This window comes from Pipistrellus kuhlii, unplaced genomic scaffold (assembly GCF_014108245.1).
Source record: "Pipistrellus kuhlii isolate mPipKuh1 unplaced genomic scaffold, mPipKuh1.p scaffold_m20_p_4, whole genome shotgun sequence".
In the NCBI taxonomy this organism is placed as follows: domain Eukaryota; kingdom Metazoa; phylum Chordata; class Mammalia; order Chiroptera; family Vespertilionidae; genus Pipistrellus; species Pipistrellus kuhlii.
Window position 1 is genome coordinate 78,711,166 of NW_023425540.1, and position 21,443 is coordinate 78,732,608.

Here is a 21,443-nt window from a genome sequence, read left to right on the forward strand (position 1 = left end):
AGTGAGGAATGAAGATTTTTGAGTTGGGGTAGAGCAACTTCTTCATTATGAAGCACTTTAAAATTTGGTGGTGGTGTTTAATCTGGGATTTCTTATTCTTTTTTAAAAGAATCATATGAATCCCAATGTTTTATGGATAAACATATTTATATAGATTTTTTTTAAAGGCATGCAATTTTTGACATATTTCTAAAGTTTCAATTGTTTCCTATTGCTTGAGATATTTAAAAAACCAAAGCAAACTAATGTAAGAAGTGGAGATTTTTAACATTGAGTTTATCTTTTGAAATGTAAAATCACAGTGCATTTGTATTTCAGGAAACTGTTAATGACTTGGGCTTTGGAAGTGGCTGTTTTAATGAAGAAGTCTGAAACATATGCACCTTTATTCTCTCTTCCATCTTTTCATAAATTTTGCAAAGGCCTTTTAGCCAACAGTAAGTTTCTGTGCTTCTTTTAATTTTGTTAACACTTAGAAAGGGATCATTGGTAATGGGAGAAAGATAGTCACTTAAGTACTTTCACGTCCTAAAATGTATAGTCCCCATTTTAATGAGCGATGGATAATCTGTTTTGTTTTTTTCTTTATTCTTAATATGTCAAAAATAAGTAGTTTGAGGTGTTTAAGTGGTTGTCACATTTTAAAGCTTTTGTGATGTTATATGCTTCATGAACTTTTAAAATTTCCTTCAGAAAAAGATTTGGGTAAAGACTAGCCACTCTTAAGTATCATTTTCCCAAATGTTAGTGCCAGTGAGAATTCTAGGCCCAGGCAGAGCTTACTCCATAGTAGGCACTCACTGTTTGTTTAATGTCAGAAAATTATGATATACTGGCATAGAAATTCCTTTGGCAAGCTGAAAATAACTCTTTTAATTTTTTAATAGCTCTTGTTGAAGATGTGAATATCTGTCTGCAAGCATGCAGCAGTCTCCATGCATTGTCCTCTTCTTTGCCAGATGATCTTTTACAGAGGTATGGATTAAAGATCCTATCTTTTGACCCTAGCCCTAATGACTTGGAAATATTGCTACACCTGTATCATCTATTCCATTTTTTCACAGGTGTGTGGATGTTTGCCGTGTTCAGTTAGTTCACAGTGGGACTCGCATTCGGCAAGCATTTGGAAAGCTGTTGAAGTCAATTCCTTTAGATGTTGTCCTGAGGTATTACAGTTTTGTTGGGACAAAGACATTCCACTGTTTTTATTGCCTAATATAGTTTAGGAAAAGATAAATCACCTATTAGTGAACTAATGTCACATCTTGTATGGCACTTCTCAGTGATTGAAGAGAGAGAAGCTCACAATATTTAGTGTAGAGTAATTCATGTAGTTCCAAAATGTTTCTTAGTAGTTCAGTTATTTGAAAAACTAAACTGCAGTCGTTATTGTTTTGATTAAGTTATTGTTTTGATTAAGTTTAAGAGCTAGAAATTTCAGAGTTGTAATAACATTCTGTTTTTTAAAGCTTCGATTTTATTTTTTTACTTCCAAATTTAGTTAGCAAGGAAATGGCCCATTTATATAGTATGTACTAATCTTTTGATTAAAACATTTTGCATGACAGTGACTTTATTTTCTGTCTACAGCAATAACAATCACACCGAAATTCAAGAAATTTCTTTGGCATTGAGAAGTCACATGAGTAAAGCACCAAGTAATACATTCCACCCGCAAGATTTCTCTGATGTTATTAGTTTTATTTTGTATGGGAACTCTCATAGAACAGGGTGAGATATTTATTTGACTCTTTAACTGGGGAAAGTAACATACTTAAATATCTTGGCCCTATGTCTACTTTAGAGGAGAAAATGTCAGGATTGGTATAAATGATATTATAAAATGGGTTATTTTAGTTTTCAATAGGAACCATTGCTTTGAAATTAGCATTTAGATTAAAAAAAAAATAGCCTTTGAAATTGAGAGATGAAATGGTTGCCAGTTAACTGATCTAAACTTGTCATCAGTGCTTTGGGCAGGGGTCTGGGGGAATAGACATTCTGGAGATGCTTAGTTGGAGTTAATGTTTTAGTTTGTGATAGCCAGATTGTCTTTGAGCCTTTTATCCGAATCATCCATCCATACCACACCTCCATCCTGTTTTGACTGTAGCAGACCTCCTCAGAATGAGGGGGGTGGGGGGATATAATGCTTCTCAAACTCGCAGTTTTGCCTTTTTGGGATAGGAAAAATTGTAGCTCCCTGCTTCCATTCCCCTTGTGATTTTTATTATTATTAAAATGAAGTTGTCATTGTCTGTTAAATATGAAACTACTTTTCCCAGGAAGGACAATTGGTTAGAAAGATTGTTCTATAGCTGCCAGAGACTGGATAAGCGTGACCAATCAACAATTCCCCGCAATCTTCTAAAGACAGATGCCGTCCTTTGGCAGTGGGCTATTTGGGAAGCAGCACAGTTCACTGTCCTTTCTAAGTTGAGAACCCCACTGGGCAGAGCTCAAGATACCTTCCAGACAATTGAAGGTAATTGGCTAGTTCTTTTGCAAACATTGTGATGTAAATACTTTCAAGCCTTATATTAAGAATTTTTAAGTTTATTTTTTAGATATGTTTGTTAGATAAGCTTTCAATGAATAATTGTGTTGGTAACAGTATGGTTATCTATTTTTGTTTAAAAATTTAAGGGATTTGTCTTGGCTGGTTTGGCTCAGTGCATAGAGAGTCGGCCTGTGGACTGAAGAGTCCCAGGTTCCATTCTGGTCAAGGGCACAAGCCCAGCTTGTGGGCTCGATCCCCAGTTCGGGTTGTGCAGGAGGCAGCCAATCAATGATTCTCTTTCATGATTAATGTTTCCATCTTTCTTTCTGAAATCAAGAAAAATATATTTTTTGAAAAATTTAAAGGATTTGTATGGGAAAAATACTTTCTCCCCAAAAATAAATTCTTTTAGCCGGGACCGGTTTGGCTCAATGGATAGAGCGTCGGCTTGGGGACTGAAGGTCCCGGGTTCGATTCCGGTCAAGGGCATGTACCTTGGTTGCGGGCATATCCCCAGTATGGGGTGTGCAAGAGGCAGCTGATCGATGACTCTCTCTCATTGATGTTTCAAACTCTCTATCTCTCTCCCTTCCTCTCTATACAAAATCAATAAAATATATTTAAAATAAATAAATAAATAAATTCTTTTATATTGAGAGTTTTATTTTTAAATCATGGCTATACAGAGGAAACTTGATAAATGTGAATTTGTAAAATTATCTCCAAGTACTTCTTCTCTTTTTAAAGATTTATTTTCAGTATGGAATGTTGTCTTTGCTTTTAGGTATTATTAGAAGTCTCGCGGCTCACACATTAAATCCTGATCAAGATGTTAGTCAGTGGACAACTGCAGACAATGATGAAGGCCACAGTAGCAATCAGCTTAGACTTGTTCTTCTTCTACAGTATTTGGAAAATTTGGAAAAGTTAATGTATAATGCATATGAGGGATGCGCTAATGCACTAACATCCCCTCCCAAGGTTAGTTTCAATGAGCTAAGTGTTGCTCTGTAGCAGTGTGTGCAGAGCCAACTTCACAGTAGACTTGTATATTTGTTGTATGTGTGTTTGAGATATTTGAACCTATAATTTGAACCTATTTTCTCTTTATTCTACAGGTCATTAGAACTTTTTTCTATACCAATCGTCAAACTTGCCAAGACTGGCTGACTCGGATTCGACTCTCCATCATGAGGGTTGGATTGTTGGCAGGTCAACCTGCTGTGACAGTGAGACATGGCTTTGACTTGCTTTCAGAAATGAAGACAAATCTATCTCAGGTAAAGTGGTGTATTTGGAGTTAATTTTAAATCTGTTGATTGGAAAAACTTGGATTTAATTCCTCTGCTATTATTTAATCCATGGGTAAAATAAATGAAAACTTTTATTCATTTTCAAAAGTTTTTAATCTAATGTTTCATAAAAGCAATAACTTCCAAAGTCACTTATTCATATTTTGGACTTAGAACATGTCAAAATATGCATTACTTACACATAAGGTTGGAACATTAAAGGTAATTCTAAGAAATTTGTCTATAGAAGAAATAATTTTTATAAGTCGTAATGATAATAGTATTATTCATAGAAAAGTATATGTAAATTGTAATGTATGCAAAAGTATATATAATAATGTTGCAATATATGGGGAAAGTGCTGGGTTGTAAGTGGGCTCAATAAGAGGGATCTAAATATAGCAAATGTTTGTTAATGAAGGTAACGTCAGGTAATATTCAGAGACATGAAATTAATCATCTGTTAATTCATGTTTACATTTAATTTGGCTTTTATTTACTTTATGTGTTATTCCTACAGGTGGCATAGTTTAAATATTGGGGAACTTTTTATTTTGTAAAGATTAACATTCATGTGATATTAAGGTTCTGTCAGTCACCTTTTGTAGCTACATTATATATTACATTTTAAGAATTGTAACCTAAATAATGTAATATCATGGTTGTTAAAATAATTGTTAAGTACCTTTGACCTTAAATAGGTTTTGATTATGACCAGTAGTTGTAAATTTAGAAGAGATTTGAATTTCAAATGTATTGATGTCTGAGTTTAATTTTTCTGAGTGCCATTTTCAGGGAAATGAATTGGAAGTAACCATCATGATGGTGGTGGAAGCACTGTGTGAACTTCATTGTCCTGAAGCAATACAGGGAATTGCTGTCTGGTCATCTTCCATTGTTGGGAAAAATCTTCTCTGGATTAACTCAGTGGCCCAACAGGCTGAAGGAAGGTAAGTTGGATGGAAGGAAATGGGTGATAGGATTTCTTTATGTTTAAATCATTGGTATTATTGGCTAACATTGTATTTAAATGCTAAAACAGCTTTGATCAGTTTTAGCAGTTGGAGCTTGCTTATAAATCATTTTACTAGGGCATATCTTCAGTCTTTCTTTAGTAGCAAAACTTAGGTGTCTTTCTTACTTGTGAATTAACAGGAATTCTTCCTTAAAACAAGATCTTCCAATTATTTGGTTTATATATATTTTTTTGAACTTGATCCTTAATTAATAACCTTTACATCAGTTTGGTACAAATTATCCTTCATGGCTAGAGTAATTGCATATTAGCTCTGTACACTCAATATTCAGACTCATTCAATTTCTCTAGATAAATGAGCATGTACCATAATCTTTGTACATTGATACAACTTTATCAAATCTGTAAAATGTAGAAAAAAAAAGAACTCATAATTCCATCTCCTAATGCTAACTGTAGTTTTCGTGTTTATGCCTTTTTGTTCTTTTTTTCTTCTCATGTCATTTTCTCCCCTCTTGATACAGAAATGGCATTGTTTTTGCTAACCACATGGTTTTGCTTTTTCCACTGAGCAATATTTAAAAAAATACTTTGCCATGTTAAAATATTCTACAATATGATTTTTAATGTCATAGTTATATTTATATGTGAATATACCTGAATTTAACATCCCTGTAATTGGGCAATAAAGTTGTTTCTGTTGTTTGTTTTTTACTACACCTTCTTTTTAAAAAAAATAAAATTTTTTTTTATTGATTTCACAGAGGAAGGGAGAAGGATAGAGAGGAAACATCAGTGATGAGAAAGAACCATTGAATGGCTGCTTCCTGCATGCCCCTACTGGGGATTGAGGCTGCAACTGTGGCCTATGTCTTTAACTGGAACAGAACTTGGGACCCTTCAGTCCGTAGGCTGATGTTCTATTCATTGAGACAAATCAACTAGGGCTTTACTACACCTTTTTAATATACCTTGGCATTTAGCTCTTTGCTCATAGTTGTGATTATTTTCTTTGAATTCATTTCTACAAGCTGATTTACTAGAAGAAAGGCTATAGATCTAAGAAAGGCTATGATACATACTCTTAAGTTACCCTCAGAAAAGTTTATTCCAATTCAAATCCCTAACAATAGAATAATTGTGAACCTTTGTGAACACTGAGGGTCACTGAAAAACAAGAACCCGTTCACCATCATCAATGAAAGTATTTGTTTTATTTTACATTGCCTTTTTTTTTTTTTTAATTGATTTTTTTAATTAAAAAAAATATTTTTTATTGATTTTTAGGGAGAGAGGAAGAGAGGGAGAGAGTCATCAATGCTGAGAGAGAATCACTGATCAGCTACTTCCTGTGTGCCCCTAACTGGGATCCAAGCCCACAACCCAGGCATGGTTCATGGGTAGACTCAACCACTGATCCACACTACCTGGGCTACATTGCTTTATTAATGGTTAATAGTAAAACATATCCCTGTGTTATATTGACCATTTGTGATTTTTGAAAACCCAGATTAAGTTTTCATAGTCATTTTTTTTCTTTATTGATCTGTGAAATTTTAATATGCACTAAGATTATTGATGCTATTTAATTTCTTGACTTATAATTTGCTTTAATGTTTCTAGTGGGGGTTTTTTATACCCAGAAGTTTCAGGTTATTATCTTATTATCTAGATCTGTTACTTTATGGATTCTTTTCTTGTATTTATTCTTCTATTAACCTTTGTACACATTTAGATCAGATATTTATCCGAGTATTTTCTGTTATTTTTTGCTATCTTTTTATTTTTATTTTATATATTTAACAACAAATTATTTTCAGTTGAGAGGAAGAGATCCAATTTTTTGCACGCCCTATGCAAAATAATCAACTAATTATCTAGCTCAGTTTATTGAATGATTCATTCCAGTATTTATGGAAATGAATATGTGGATAATTTAAAAATAAGGCTAACTCAATTTGCGTTGAAGGTTTGAAAAGGCCTCTGTGGAGTACCAGGAGCATCTGTGTGCTATGACAGGGGTTGATTGCTGCATCTCCAGCTTTGACAAATCTGTTCTTACGTTGGCCAATGCTGGGCGAAATAGCGCCAGCCCAAAGCATTCTCTAAACGGTGAGTAGTCAACATTTAAATAAAAGTAGCCATCAAATAATTTATACTGATGATCTTATTGCATGCTTTTAAATTTCTGCACTCTGAAATATTCATAACTGCTCTGGATCTCTCTGTATGTATTATAAAATACTTTCAGGTGACTCCAGGAAATCTTTGCTGTCCAAACCACCTGACTCTTCCCCTGAGGTTATAAATTATTTGGGAAATAAAGCATGTGAGTGCTACATTTCAATTGCTGATTGGGCTGCTGTACAGGAATGGCAGAATGCTATCCACGACTTGAAAAAGAGTACCAGCAGTACTTCTCTGAACCTAAAAGCGGATTTCAACTACATAAAGTAAGGATTTTTTTCCCCCAGTTGTAAATTATGATACTTAACCTCATTAAACAAATTTTCGATAACTTTAAAGGCTTCCTCTGTGGCAGAAAAATGTTGAAATTGGTCATATTTACTATTGCAAGATGGTTGCCTCTTGCATGCACCCCGACCAGGACCGGGAAACCTGCAACTGTGCCCTTGACCTGAATTGAAACTGGGACTCTATAGTTTGCAGGCCGATACTCTATCCAGTGAGCCAAACCCGCTAAAGCGGTAGTGAGCTTTTCTTGAAACTCTAGAGTAGGGGTGTCGAACTCAATCAGAGAAGGGGCCAAAATCTAAAATCCAGCCTAAATCGCGGGCCGAATGGTTTACTGAACAGTCATAAACTGTCATTGTGATGGAAACGCAGCGGAGTGCAGTGATGACAGCGCGGTGCGGGCCACATTGCAAGGCCTGGCGGGGCGGATTTGGCCCGCGGGCCTTGTGTTTGACACATGTGCTCTAGAGGAAGAAGCTGTGGCTGAAGTAGAATACAGATATTCTGTTTATTTTAAATATTTGTGAGATTAAGTGTTCCTTTATACAAAGGGGGAGGAGACACTAGAAAGCAGAGATTAAAGAAACAGGGTAAAGAATGTTGAGTAAAGGATTAACTGAACCTCACTTTTTTTGTGCCTCAGGAAATCAGTTAAAGTTAGATACAGATAGTTTGGGGAGTGGTTGGTAGGTTGGGTAAGGGTTGAGGAAATTAAAGCTTGTGGTTTTTGTTCCTTTTTTTCCTTTTCTTTCCTAAGGAGCCAGTCATTAGCTGAAAGTGTGAGGGCATTGTAGAGTATAGTGGGCACAGGGGGAACCTGCCACTGGAGAAGACTTAGACCCTGTAGTGACAGAAGGGGTAAGTGTATTGACAGTTCATCAGCCATACGGGTCACATGAGAAGCTGGTGATTACATTGAACCCGGCATGGGGCTTATTAAGGTGGAAGGAGGCACAGTCAAGTGATGTCCATTTACAGGGCTGGATTCAGGCGGCAATGCAGTGAGGGGGACGGGAAAAGATGAGCGATTCACAGAGAAGAGATGAAGAAACTAAGTCAATCTTGGTTGGAGAGCAGCTATAATCGGAATGGGAATAGGGTCAAGGATCTGAAAGTAGCAGTGAGGCACTAGCAGGTGAGGGCTCTCATCTTGGCATTGATGCTCCAGGGCTATAGGAGGGAGTTTCAGAGGGTTTATCATTTTCAGATAAGGGAAGGAGATGGAAAGGAAGACTTCTTTAAAAGAAGAGAAACAGGTTCAGTGAAACATAGTAGGAAAGGTAGAGGGAGAGAGGAGGGGTGTCAGCAGTAAATTGTGGTAGGACTAGGATATACCAGTAAAATAAAAATAATAGAGACCTTCAGCATCTTGGGCTTTAGATGATGGGTGAGGTCTTATAGGATGTCTGGTGATAGCTTGAGGAGAACTAGATGTTGAAGTTGCCCTGCAGAAGCCCACTGCCAGTTTGTTGGGGCCTCAGTGAAAATAGGCACATGCAAAAAGAGGAAGGCGACATGGAGGGGTGAGCATGCTAAACTGAATAATAAAGCTGTGACTTTCCGGTTTGCCAGTCCAATTTTAGTGCTAATTAAGATGGTAGTCAGTCTTCAAAATAAAAATGAAATGGTAGCCTCTATGGAAAGAGCTTCATTAAAAGAATGCTATGTTAATTTTGCTGTCTTTGTTTTAGAATTTAAAAATTTTTTTTAATGGTTCCATAGGCTGGATAGGGTGTAATACAAGCTAACGAATATTTTAATTACAGATCACTAAGCAGTTTTGAGTCTGGAGAATTCGTTGAATGTACTGAGCAATTAGAATTGTTACCAGGAGAAAATATCAATCTACTTGCTGGAGGATCAAAAGAAAAAATAGGTATTTGAGATAATTTTAAAATTAAGTATTTTAATTCACAAGTTGTTCAAAATGTTTGGCTTTTAGAATATTTTACTGGGAAATCTGGGAAGTTATTGTATATTAACTTTGGGTCAGAGTTCCATGCAAATCAGCTAATTTAGGATTGTTCTGTTTATTTGGCAAATAAATAGTTTAATTAAAATTAAGCAAACTTTAAAAAGGCTATAGTAATACTTTGAAACTTATCTAGCCATTTTGCTTGAAAAATTATGAGTAATGTTTAAGCTAAATATTTTTTGTGCTTGACATCTTGATGTGGTTCATTAAGTTCTTTATCACAACTGAAAGATTTTGTATAATGTGTACTATAGTATTGAGTAATTTGTGTGGTAGCATTGATTTGCTAGATTCAGTAAGATTTGCCAAAGTAGGTTTAACCCCTATAAATAGGTGACTTACTGATTTCTGAGCCTTGAAATGAACTGATTTGGGTGAGTTCTAAATTATAATTTTATATAAAGAATAATTTTCATAGGTATCAGAAGTAGTATTTAATTGTTTGAAACTAATATGAAAGGAAGTATTAATTGATAATAATTCTTAACACTGTCAAAATATCTTATTACTCGTACATTAAAAGTGAATTAACTTTTAATAAAATCTGTTTAACTTATGTAGATATGAAAAAACTGCTTCCCAACATGTTGAGTCCAGATCCAAGGGAACTCCAGAAATCCATTGAAGTTCAGTTGTTAAGAAGCTCTGTTTGTTTGGCAACTGCTTTAAACCATCTAGAACAAGATCAGAAGTGGCAGTCTATCACTGAGTAAGTTGAATCCTAAGGATGTGAATGTGTATTATGTATGTATGTATACTTCACAACAAATACATGTACTCTGGTGTGGTGAGGCAGTTAACAGAGCACGGCAGTGCTAGTCATGATAGCTTCATTTAGTTGTAGAAGTTGTATAATGCCACTTGTCAACATATACTGAAGTTGAAAGTAAATAAAATATAAACACCCCCCCTCCCAAAAGCAAATGCCCTGACTTGCTTATATCATTTTACTAAAGAGCAGGCTAGTAAAATGATATATTGGCCTGCTCTTCAGGATGCCAATATGGAAGCATCTTATCAAACTGCTTTATACCCTTTAGTGGTTACAAGTTGAGAAGTCTCATTAATTAATTAATAATAAATATTTTGTTTCAGAAACATGGTAAAGTACTTGAAGCAAACCTCACGTATAGCTATTGGACCACTGAGACTTTCTACTTTGACAGTCTCCCAATCTCTTCCAGTTCTGAGTACCTTACAGCTGTATTGCTCTTTTGCTTTGGAGAACACAGTTTCTAACAGACTTTCTACAGAGGTGTGTATATTTTTACCAGGATATTCTTTGGATCATCAATAGGCACTGATATAGAGCAAAGACTATTTTTCAATTTTTAAAATAGCATTTGTGGGTTTTGTTGGACAAGCTAGCAAATACAGAAATCTAAAATGCCATTTTTAGGCAGATCTTCATTTGAGAAGTATGTAAGGCAGATCGAAGAACCTAAGATACATAATCTTACGGATGCTAATTGCTTAATTTTTTTCTTTTTCTTCTTGGACAAGATGTTGGTGTACATAAATACTGTATATCTCCCTTGGGCAGATTATATAAATTTTAGATTTGACTAAAATGAAGACACTCCCTCCTTTTCCCAGATAGGTTAAAGTTTAACCAAAGATAAGCTCTTCTCAAGGGAATTATACTAGTAATCTTTGAAAATGTGTTTATGAAGAAATAGTTTTATATGTTTCTGTAATTTAGCTTCTGCTTTACAGTAAATATACTGTTTATTTTTTATAAAAACCGTGTACTTTATTGATAAGTATATTGATAAATTGGATTTACATCCTGAAAAACAATTTTTTTTTTGTAAAACAAAGTTTTCTCTTAGAGTATCTTTTCCTCCTATGATTAGAAGACACAATGAAGAAGGGGTAGAGTTTAATGTATATAAACCTGGAGTAGAGCTGAGGTAGCTGTCCTATGGCGATCTAAATAAATTCAGTCTACAAACATATAAGGAGTCTGTTTCCATTAAAGAGTTTTGTTTTTTCCCTGACAGGACTGTCTGATTCCACTCTTCAGTGAAGCTTTGCGTTCATGTAAACAGCACGATGTGAGGCCATGGATGCAGGCATTAAGATATACCATGTACCAGAGTCAGTTGTTGGATAAGATAAAAGGTAACTAGGTTTATTTAAGAAATGGATTTATTAAGACATAATTTACACATTATAAGTGTATAGTTCTTTGAGTTTTAACACATCCTCACCTGTGTAAACACCAATAAAATAAAAATATAGAACATTTATGTACTCTAAATGGTTTCCTTGTGTCTTTTCCTAGTTATCTCTCACCTGCCCATCGCAGGCAACCACGGATTTGCTTTCTATCACTATAGACTAGTCCTGTCTTCCCTAAAGTTTTATATAAATGGAATCATAAAATATACTCTTTTGTGTCTGACTTGCTTGCTTAGTATTTTAATTTTAAGAGTCACCCATAGTACAAGATAAGCGTGGTCCTTCCCATTGTTGAGTGGAATCCATTGTATGGATATACCACAATTTGTTTATCTGTTGACCCTTTATGTTTTTCTCTGGTATTCAGTGCAGTATGAACTAGGGTTCAGCGCAGTCCGGAGCTTTTATCTCCTTCCCGCTAGAGAACACAAGCCAGGCATTCAGCCGCCCCTGCTTCGTCCTCCCCACACACTTATGTGCACACCCGTGTCTCCGTACCTCAGGGTTTTACAGCTCCTTCCTTTATAAGTACCCCCTGCCATCCTCTCCTTGTTTTACTTGTGGTTTTCTCTTTCCTTCTAGTTGTAGAATTTCTAGTCAGTCAGCTTTCCTGTGGTTCTGGATGATGTCCATTTTGTCTTTTAGTTGTATTTTTGAAATCGTTGTGCGAAGCTGCAGTTTAGGTGTTTACCTATGCCACCATCTTGGTTTCTCCTCTGGCAGCTTCTTATAAGCTGGTTGTACATATTGCATTCCTCTGGCATTGCATTGTTGGGGTTGTCAGTATTTAATTTTAGTCCCTGCAGAGTGTAGTATCTTGTGGTATTTACATTTTCCTGATGAGTAATGATGTTGAGTACCTTTTCATTTGCATAGTGGCCATTGTATATCTTACATTCTGTAAAGTGTTTAGATCTGGTCAATTTTTAATGGTCATAAGACTTGTTTATGTGTTTGGGTATAGATTTTTTATCAGATATAATACACTGTAAATGTTAAGTTTAAATACTCCAAAAGAATAGTAAGAAAAATTTGTCATTTCTAAGAAAGAAAGTCTATCGTGTTAAAGGGATGACAGCAATTTAACTTTACTGCTCTAAAGTGGAAAACTTGCCAGAAATTTGTCGAATTTTATTAGAAATGTGGTAGCTGAGATTAAAAGTAAATTTGAATGCTAAATTTTAACTAAGCTAATACTGGGGTATGCACTTGCATTGCAGGGTGATTGTTGGTAAGTGTGACCTGGGTTTGGGTCTTTAGCCCAACATTTGTAAATTGGAGTACCTTAGTGCAATTCATTAAACTTCTGAGTCACTTTCTTTTTTGGTTACGGTGATTGTGCCGCACTGATGTAATTCTTTGTAAGGATTTGTAGGAGATGAGATAAGGTTTATAAAAGCCCTTGCACAGAGCATGACATATAATAGGACTCTAAATATCTCCTTTTCTAACCTTATTGAACATGTTTTAAAATTGGAAAGGAAAAGTCAGTAATGCAATAGTTGTATTAATGAAAGATGCTTAGATGACCTAGTTTGCTTAAGGGAGAGATGAATTCGGATGAGGTTGAGATTGGAATGGAAAGCAAAGCATCAGTGCCTTAAATGCCACATTTAGTTTTGGCTTTGTCAGAAGGGCAATGCGAGGCCATTGAAGGGAAGGAAAGTGTTCCCTGTGTAAGATTGCTTCAGTTGCAGGTTGGAGAATGGATTAGAAGAAGGTAAGACTGGAGGCAAAGGTGCCATTTTGGCTGAAGTTGCTGCCAGAGGTAGCACTGGGGACAGGAAAAAGTAGATGTGATATCAGGGTTGAAAATAAAGTCTAAGATGACTACCCGGACCTGTTCAAGTAGTCAGGTTGATTATGTGCCTTTCCTTGAGACAGTGAAAACAGGAGAAGGAAATAAAAGGTTTGAAGATGGAAAATGGATTTCACTTAAGTTAAAATGCCTTTGAAAAACCTCATTGTAGATGTTGGTAAGCTAGTGGAACTGAGATGTCTGGTGTGGCTAGGGATAAAGATTCAAGGGTCATCATATTGGTATTGTAATAGAAGCTGCAGGAGCAGGTACTATTATTCAGGGACAGTTTGTAGAGTGAGAAGGGGAGAATGCCTTAGGACGGACCTGAGAACACCAACTTGCATGGATTGGTAGTGGAGGAGAAGGATTCTTCAGGAAGGTAGGGCTGCAGGAGAGAATGGCAGGGGGTACTTATACAGGAAGGAGCGAAGGTGTAGCCTTACCCTCATTCCCCACCCTTTGGCCTAGGTTCTTTAAAAATTTAGAAATTAAAAGGCTAAATTTCTTATAGTGAATGGTTTTTACTTTTGTCTACTTTTTTATGTATGTTAATTTCAACAGGTGTTTATAGTTTATTGTATGCCAAGCACTATGCTGATTGCTGGGGATTTAAAGAAGGTGAAAAAAATGAGTTCTTATTATTTATGTAGGCAAGAGTTGGGGAAGAATTGGTTGTGTTTCTGTGAAATCTGGGACTAGACCCACCAGGGACTAATAAAATGTTTTCTTCTTTCCAGAACAAACAATTCCAATTAGAAGCCATCTCATGGAATTAGGTCTCACAGCAGCAAAATTTGCTAGAAAACGGGGGAATGTGTCACTTGCAACAAGACTGCTGGCACAGTGTAGTGAGGTTCATCTGGGAAAGACCACCACTGCACAGGATTTAGTCCAGCATTTTAAAAAACTATCAACTCAAGGTCAAGTGGATGAAAAATGGGGGCCTGAACTTGACATTGAAAAAACCAAATTGCTACATACAGCAGGTGAGTAAAAATGAATTAGGCTAAATACACAACTATGATTATGGTATGAAACACAATTGTGTATGGTATTAGATAGTAGCAGAAATGTTGATTTTTTTTTTTCCTCAACTGTTGCAGAACATTTGAAACCTAAATAAGAATTTATGTGTATTGACTTATCTCTGTGATTTAGTACTTTTAAAAGAAGTAATTTTGTTACTAGTTATTAAAATAAAACGCTTTAAGATATTATTGATTATCACTGAATTTACATGTTTTTAAAAGTTCATGTACCCCAAAATGTCCTTGTTTGCTTTGAAGGCTTCTAAGAGCTTGTTTTTTGGTTTTCTATAGGCCAGTCAACACACGCAATGGAAATGTTGAGTTCCTGTGCCATATCTTTTTGCAAGTCTGCCAAAGCTGAATATGCAGTTGCCAAGTCAATTCTGACACTGGCTAAATGGATCCAGGCAGAATGGAAAGAAATTTCAGGGCAGCTAAAACAGGTTTACAGAGCTCAGCAACAGCAGAACTTCACAGGTCTTTCTACTTTGTCTAAAAACGTACTCACTCTAATAGAACTGTCATCAGTTAATACAGTGGATGAAGAGTATCCTCGGATTGAGAGTGAATCTACAGGTAGGATTTTTTTCTCGTACTAGCTTTAAAACATTAATGTTAAAAGTTATTGTGCCCCTGTTATAAACTTTACAATGTTAGTTGTCCAGCCTGTGTGGCTCGGTTATTGAGTGTCAACCCATGAACCAAGAGGTTACCCATTTGATTCCTGGTCAGGGCACATGCCCGGTTTGTGTGCTTGATCCCCAGTAGTGGGTATGCAGGAGGTAGCCGATAGGTGTTTCTATCTCTATCTTCCTCCCTCTCTCTCTAAAATCAATAAAGTTTACAATGTTACGCTGACTATAATTGGCCACAAAAAGTGTCTCTGGAAATTTAATATGTTATATTGCCTAGAAGTAACTAAAACACATTCCTTTAATATCTAATGCCACTGTGGAAGTCATTGAACTCTGCCCCCCAGGCCATACTCCCCACCTTCCCATTAACAGTGCTCTTATGAACTTAAATGTTTTTGCTGGCAGTCAGATTCTGTCCCAGATAACTAAAATTTTCTGTCACACAAGTAGAAGCAAAAAAGATATGAAATAGTAGTTTGTGATCCCCTTGACTGGTGGAGTACAGGAATTACAGAAAGATTCAAGTTTCACATCCTGACACTAGTGTTAGTAACAGAAAGGTGCCTGACAGATAGGATAGTTAATTCATTCAACATTTGAGCAGTACCATTGTCCCGTTTTTATAGATAAGGAGGTAATTAACCTCTTTGCTGAACATGAGAATGTACTCTCATTTTGTTGCTGTGAAGCCTAGCATCTTAATTACTTAACAGTCTTATATTTATAATGTGTGTTTTATAGGGCCTTGATATTCATAAGGGATATTTCTTTATAAGTCTTCACATTGGCAAATGACACTAAAACAGGTGGTATTTTTACTTTTAAACTGGAATAAAGTTCTGGCTGGTTTTGCTCAGTGGATAGTGTGTCATCCTGTGGCCCGAAGGGTCCCAGGTTTGATTCTGGTCAAGGGCACATGCCGGTGGTTGCCAGCTCGATCCCCAGTGCAGAAGGCAGCCGATCAGTGATTCAATAAAAATATATTTTAAAAAAATAAAAATAAACTGGGAATAAAGATATTTTCTTTGTTTAGAATTTGGGAAAGTTGAGAAATATAAAAAAGTTGCATGAAGGTCTATAGAGATGGAACTATTTGCATTAACTGTTGCAGACACTTCATACTTCACTTAAAGTGGATAATGACAGCTAATAATCTGCTAAAAGTGTTGTTTGTATAATGAACTCTTTTTATGAAAATAAATGTAATTTTACTTACAAAAAAATGATATTCACCTCATGAATCTCTGAATGAGATTGTATACTCATCATGTTTTATATTCATTTGCCAAAATGTTTAAGATGAATCTAATTATAAGAAAATATCCATTTAGTTACAGAATGCAAGACATTTTACAACATCTGAAACCTGAACTGAACTGCTTAAGGTGTTCAATTTTAGCATCATGAAAGACATAAACATATTTTACAGGGTTATAATTTTGGTAGGACTTTTCTAAAAGATAGATGTAGAGACAGTAAAGCAACAAGCAGACTGTCAAATTACAACAGGGAGGGTAGGGAGATCTGGGGGAGATGAGAGATCAACCGAAGGACTTGTATACCTGCATATAAGTACAACCAGTGGACACAAAACTTTGGGGAGGGAGGGCATGTAAGGGAGGGGGGGTAATGGTAAGATATGTACACAGATAATAATTTAATAATTTAAAAAAAGCAATTTGAGATACAAAAAAAATATGTATTTTTATTGATTCTAAAGAGAGGAAGGGAGAGGGAGATAGAAACATCAATTATGAGAAAGAATCATTGATCAGCTTTGCCTACTACTGGAGATCGAGCCTGCAAGCTGCAACCTGCAACCTAAGGCTTGTGCCCTGACTGGGAATAGAATCGTCATCTCCTAGTTCATAGGTCCACACTCAACCACTGAGCAACACCAGCCAGGCTACAAGGTTATAATTTAAGTTTACTTGCAAAGCTGAGTGGTTCATCTCAACATATTAGCCTTTTAAAAAATAATACAAATAAATGCTTTATCAAATTATGTACTACAGTATTGTGGAACTTACTGGTTTTATTGTTTAAAAAAAAGAAAGAATCTATGAATGTAATATTGCTGATTGGTTTCACTATTTTTTTTCTTCATGGCAGTACATATTGGGGTTGGAGAACCTGACTTCATTTTGGGACAGTTGTATCACCTGTCTTCAGTACAGGCACCCGAAGTGGCCAAATCTTGGGCAGCCTTGGCTAGTTGGGCTTATAGGTGGGGCAGAAAGGTGGTTGACAATGCCAGGTATGTATGTGGAAATGTGTAATTTATTTAATGCATTGCAAAATAGAGGTTTAAAATGTCTGCTGAAGTTTTGGTAGCTGAAATACCGATTACTTGTTTATTTTTATAGTCAGGGAGAAGGCGTTCGTCTGCTGCCTAGAGAAAAATCTGAAGTTCAAAATCTGCTTCCAGACACTATAACTGAAGAAGAAAAAGAGAGAATATATGCTATTCTTGGTCAGGCTGTGTGTCGGCCAGCAGGGATTCAGGTAAGGAAAACATGATACAGTATTTGGGGGAAATAGTGTCAAGGTCACTGTTCTAATTCATTCGTTTTGAAGTTGATTACATATAGATTTAGTGTTCTATTTCAAATCTTTTGGTTTTTAAGATTAAAGTGAGTTAATAGCTTTCTGATTTTTTGAGAAATCAACTCAGTTCCTTGGGGTCCTCTTAAAAAAGAGTGGAATTTCATTTTATATAAAGTAGATTACTCTTGAAATGCAGATCTGATCAGAAATTAGGATCTTAACATAGACTTGACAGCTTTTGAAATATGCTGGTGCCTGAACCCCACCCCGATATTATGGATGGAATGTATGTATGCACATGTGTGCATGTGTACTTAAGCTTATTAGGTGATTTTAATATACAGCTAGAGTTGAAAACCAGTGGACTAGATTATCTGTAGGATTTACCTCTCCTATCCTTCAAAAGTTATAACTATTAAATATTTAGTTGCAAACTTTAAAAGTTTGGATTTTATTGATTCTGTTCTTACTCTAGATCTGGGTTGGGGAATGTCCGACCTGCATACCATATAAGGCCCTCAAAATCATTGGTCTCGCCCTGCCAAGGCTTTGGGGATGAGTTAATTAAATGTTTGACCAAATATAGCAGGCTGATTTTTAAGTTAATAATTTTGTGTTACCCGAGAATGATGTTATAAATATCCAAATGGCCACTGGCAGAAAAAGCTTCCCACTCCTGCCTAGACTTTAGCATATATCATTGTCTGCCAATGCCTATCATGTGCATGCAGTACTGTAAAGGGAGTAAGGTCTATTGTGACTTTATTCTGTGTACCTTCAGCCTTTTGAACAGATTGTTTCCTTTTCTGCAGGCAGAATATTACATTGTAACTTAGAACATTTAAAATCCAAAAATCAGTCTTTAATCGTTGAGAGATGCTTATATCTCCTTAGCTGCATTAATATACCATAAGGAGAAACATATTGATGTTTAGCCTGTATAATGCTAAATATGGAGTAGTTTGGTCTTTCATAATGAAACAAATATTTTCATTTGACAGGAAAATCAGATACTGTTCTTTTCAATTTGTATTATAAATAGCATTTTATGCCCAATTTTTATTTAGGATGAAGATATAACACTTCAGATAACAGAAAGTGAAGATAATGAGGAAGATGACATGGTTGATGTTATCTGGCGTCAGTTAATATCAAGCTGTCCATGGCTGTCAGAACTTGATGAAACTGCAACAGAAGGAGTTATCAAAGTGTGGAGGAAAGTTGTGGATAGAATCTTCAGCCTATACAAATTGTCTTGCAGTGCCTATTTTACTTTCCTTAAACTCAATGCTGGTCAGGTAGGTCACACAGTCTTCTCTTTTAGCAAAATTTGACAATTTTTTCCTAATAGACAAAAACAGTATTCTGAATTATTTATTTCTTCCTTTTGTCTTTTACCCTAGATTCCTTTAGATGAAGATGATCCAAGGCTACATTTAAGTCACAGAGTAGAGCAGAGCACTGATGATGTGATCGTGATGGCCACCTTGCGATTGCTCAGGCTGCTGGTGAAGCATGCTGGCGAGCTTAGGCAATATCTAGAACACGGCTTGGAAACAACACCTACTGCTCCATGGAGAGGTGATAGTCTAAAAATGTCTCAGCAAAAATTATTTCTGGGTAGGATAGCAAAGGCAATAAAAAAGTAGAAGTTCCTTCTTTATATCTACTATTTCCAGTGTTACAGAATGGATACATTAGTTCTTATGACACCCTGAGCTGCTGTTTTACCACTTCCCTCTCACTTTTCAGAAGAAAGGAAAGCAGAAAGGCAGAAGCTTTTTATGTACAAAATGAATTTTGGAGAGAGTGGTTAAAATTAAGTTCCAAAACATTCTATATGCTCTGTGGAATCTTAAAAACAAAATAAATTAATGAAATAGGCACATAGATACAGAAAGTAGACCAGTGGTTGCCAGAGGAAAGGGGTGTCCTGGGTATAATACATAAAGGGAGTTAGAAGTACAAATTGGTAGTTACAAAATAGTCCTGGGGATATATAGTCAATATCAATAAAATTGCAATAATTATGTATGGTGCCAGATGGGTTCTGGGAATACTTTATAGAGTATATGATTGCCTAAACTATTGTGCTGTATACCTGCAACTAAATCAAAACAATATTGAAAGTATTAAACTGTAATTGAAAAAATAATGTCATATACCCTTTGTAAAAATTATCTCTGCCTTCTTTACAGTCACTCACAGAAAATACATTTCTCTAGAATAATTTGGGTTGCTCTAGATTTTTATTATAGCTCTGTACCCTAACCACACTGGGAAAGCAAGAGGTATTATGTATAACCCTAACCAGTCTTTCTCAGTAGTTAGAGCACCAGCCTGAGGACTCAAGGGTTTGATTCTGGTCAAGGGCATGTAACTTGGTTGCAGCCTTGATACCTTGTGCTCATCAAGGCGTGTATGGGAGGCAACCATTGATGTTTGTCTCTTCCCTCCCTTCCACTCTCTAAAAATTAATGGAAAAAAATATCCTTGGGTGAGGATTAAAAAAACAAAAGAACTTGTGTTCAGGTCTTTGTTATCACAAGGAGAAACTGAAGCCCTTAGAAGTGATGTTGGCACATTTGGCTCTATCCATTTGCATCCACTATTTGACCCTTTTTAATAGCTTAAAAACCTTTCTTTCTTCTTATCCTGAAGGAATTATTCCACAGCTTTTCTCACGCTTAAATCACCCTGAAGTGTATGTACGCCAGAGTATTTGTAACCTTCTCATCCGTGTGGCTCAAGATTCCCCACATCTCATCTTGTATCCTGCAATAGTGGGTACCATATCGCTTAGTAGTGAATCACAGGCTTCAGGTATGGAATATTAAAATGCTGCTAATTTGAGTATAAATTACTTTACAAATAACGTTAGTTAGGTAAAATTTTTTGAACTTTATATTTCAGAGTTGATGGAATTTGTAGCTTCTAAATTAATAATTGCCATTTATTGAGAGAATAACTGCTTTGTGCTGGCCCTTAGGACATGTGCTTTACACATTATCTTCAGTCTCACGGTAACCCATTAAGCATGGGAAATTGTTCACTGAGCTGAGTAACCAGTGGATAAGAATTGAAACCAAGTTCTAGATTCTCGCTGGGAGAACACTTCATTTATTGAGACTTATTTCTTACTTTCCCCCTATTGATCTTCTGTTAGCTTGAAATATTAATAAATATAAAAGCTCAGTTTGTAAAAAGACAGCATATCCATGATATTTGATCAGGTTAGTGCACAGAATGCTAGTTATTTAAATGAGTGCTCTGGAGTTGTTTTTCTCACTTGACATGCCCATGGGAAAAACATCTAACACCTCTATTTTCCCATTTTATTATAGGAAATAAGTTTTCTTCTTCAATTCCAACCTTACTTGGTAATATTCAAGGAGAAGAATTGCTGGTTTCTGAATGTGAGGGAGGAAGCCCTCCTGCTTCTCAAGAGAGTAATAAAGATGAACCCAAAAGTGGATTGAATGAAGACCAAGCCATGATGCAGGATTGCTACAGCAAAATTGTAGATAAGCTATCCTCTGCAAATCCAACTATGGTGTTACAGGTACAGAAAACTCATGCTTTAAATTAATTTTTATTATAACCATTCTCCCCTAAAACACAACCTGTAAACAAAACCCATTAGAAACTGTCATGGAAATATTTGAGGAACAAAGCTTTTAGAATAATCTAAATTGGTTTTACAAATATTTATTGACTAGAGGCCCAGTGCAGAAACTTGGCTTCCTCTATTGCTGGGGGCAACCCTAGCCTCCTGCTCTCTGCAGCTCTGTGGCTGCCACCATTTTTGTTTATTTATCTTCTATAATTGAAACTTTTTTCCCTTGAGGGAAGGCCTGTGCCCACCAGGGTGTGTGGAAAGCTTGGCTTCCTCTATCACCAGGGGAATCCAAGCCTCCCTCCTACTGGCTCAGTGGCTGCAGCCATCTTGGTTGGGTTAATTTGCATACTCGCTATGATTGGCTGGTGGGTGTGGCTTGTGGGTATAGCAGAATGATGGTTAATTTGCATA

General features: G+C 36.0%; 1 protein-coding gene across 9 annotated transcripts in view; it reads left to right on the forward strand.

Moving 5' to 3' along the window:
* The window catches only part of SMG1 (SMG1 nonsense mediated mRNA decay associated PI3K related kinase), a 138,508-nt gene that overhangs the window by 83,597 nt on the left and 33,468 nt on the right, over window positions 1-21,443 (forward strand). For all 9 annotated transcript variants that reach the window (XM_045571258.1, XM_045571259.1, XM_036411045.2 and 6 more), the window contains 22 exons: window positions 319-437; window positions 888-975; window positions 1,065-1,166; window positions 1,591-1,731; window positions 2,286-2,485; window positions 3,285-3,481; window positions 3,619-3,780; window positions 4,588-4,742; window positions 6,738-6,880; window positions 7,020-7,221; window positions 9,010-9,119; window positions 9,780-9,927; window positions 10,314-10,473; window positions 11,222-11,342; window positions 13,941-14,189; window positions 14,523-14,807; window positions 16,979-17,123; window positions 17,233-17,371; window positions 18,481-18,711; window positions 18,817-18,994; window positions 20,075-20,236; window positions 20,758-20,975. In XM_045571258.1, the coding sequence (XP_045427214.1) occupies window positions 319-437; window positions 888-975; window positions 1,065-1,166; window positions 1,591-1,731; window positions 2,286-2,485; window positions 3,285-3,481; window positions 3,619-3,780; window positions 4,588-4,742; window positions 6,738-6,880; window positions 7,020-7,221; window positions 9,010-9,119; window positions 9,780-9,927; window positions 10,314-10,473; window positions 11,222-11,342; window positions 13,941-14,189; window positions 14,523-14,807; window positions 16,979-17,123; window positions 17,233-17,371; window positions 18,481-18,711; window positions 18,817-18,994; window positions 20,075-20,236; window positions 20,758-20,975 (3,655 nt within the window). The remainder of the gene's footprint in view (window positions 1-318; window positions 438-887; window positions 976-1,064; window positions 1,167-1,590; window positions 1,732-2,285; window positions 2,486-3,284; window positions 3,482-3,618; window positions 3,781-4,587; window positions 4,743-6,737; window positions 6,881-7,019; window positions 7,222-9,009; window positions 9,120-9,779; window positions 9,928-10,313; window positions 10,474-11,221; window positions 11,343-13,940; window positions 14,190-14,522; window positions 14,808-16,978; window positions 17,124-17,232; window positions 17,372-18,480; window positions 18,712-18,816; window positions 18,995-20,074; window positions 20,237-20,757; window positions 20,976-21,443) is intronic.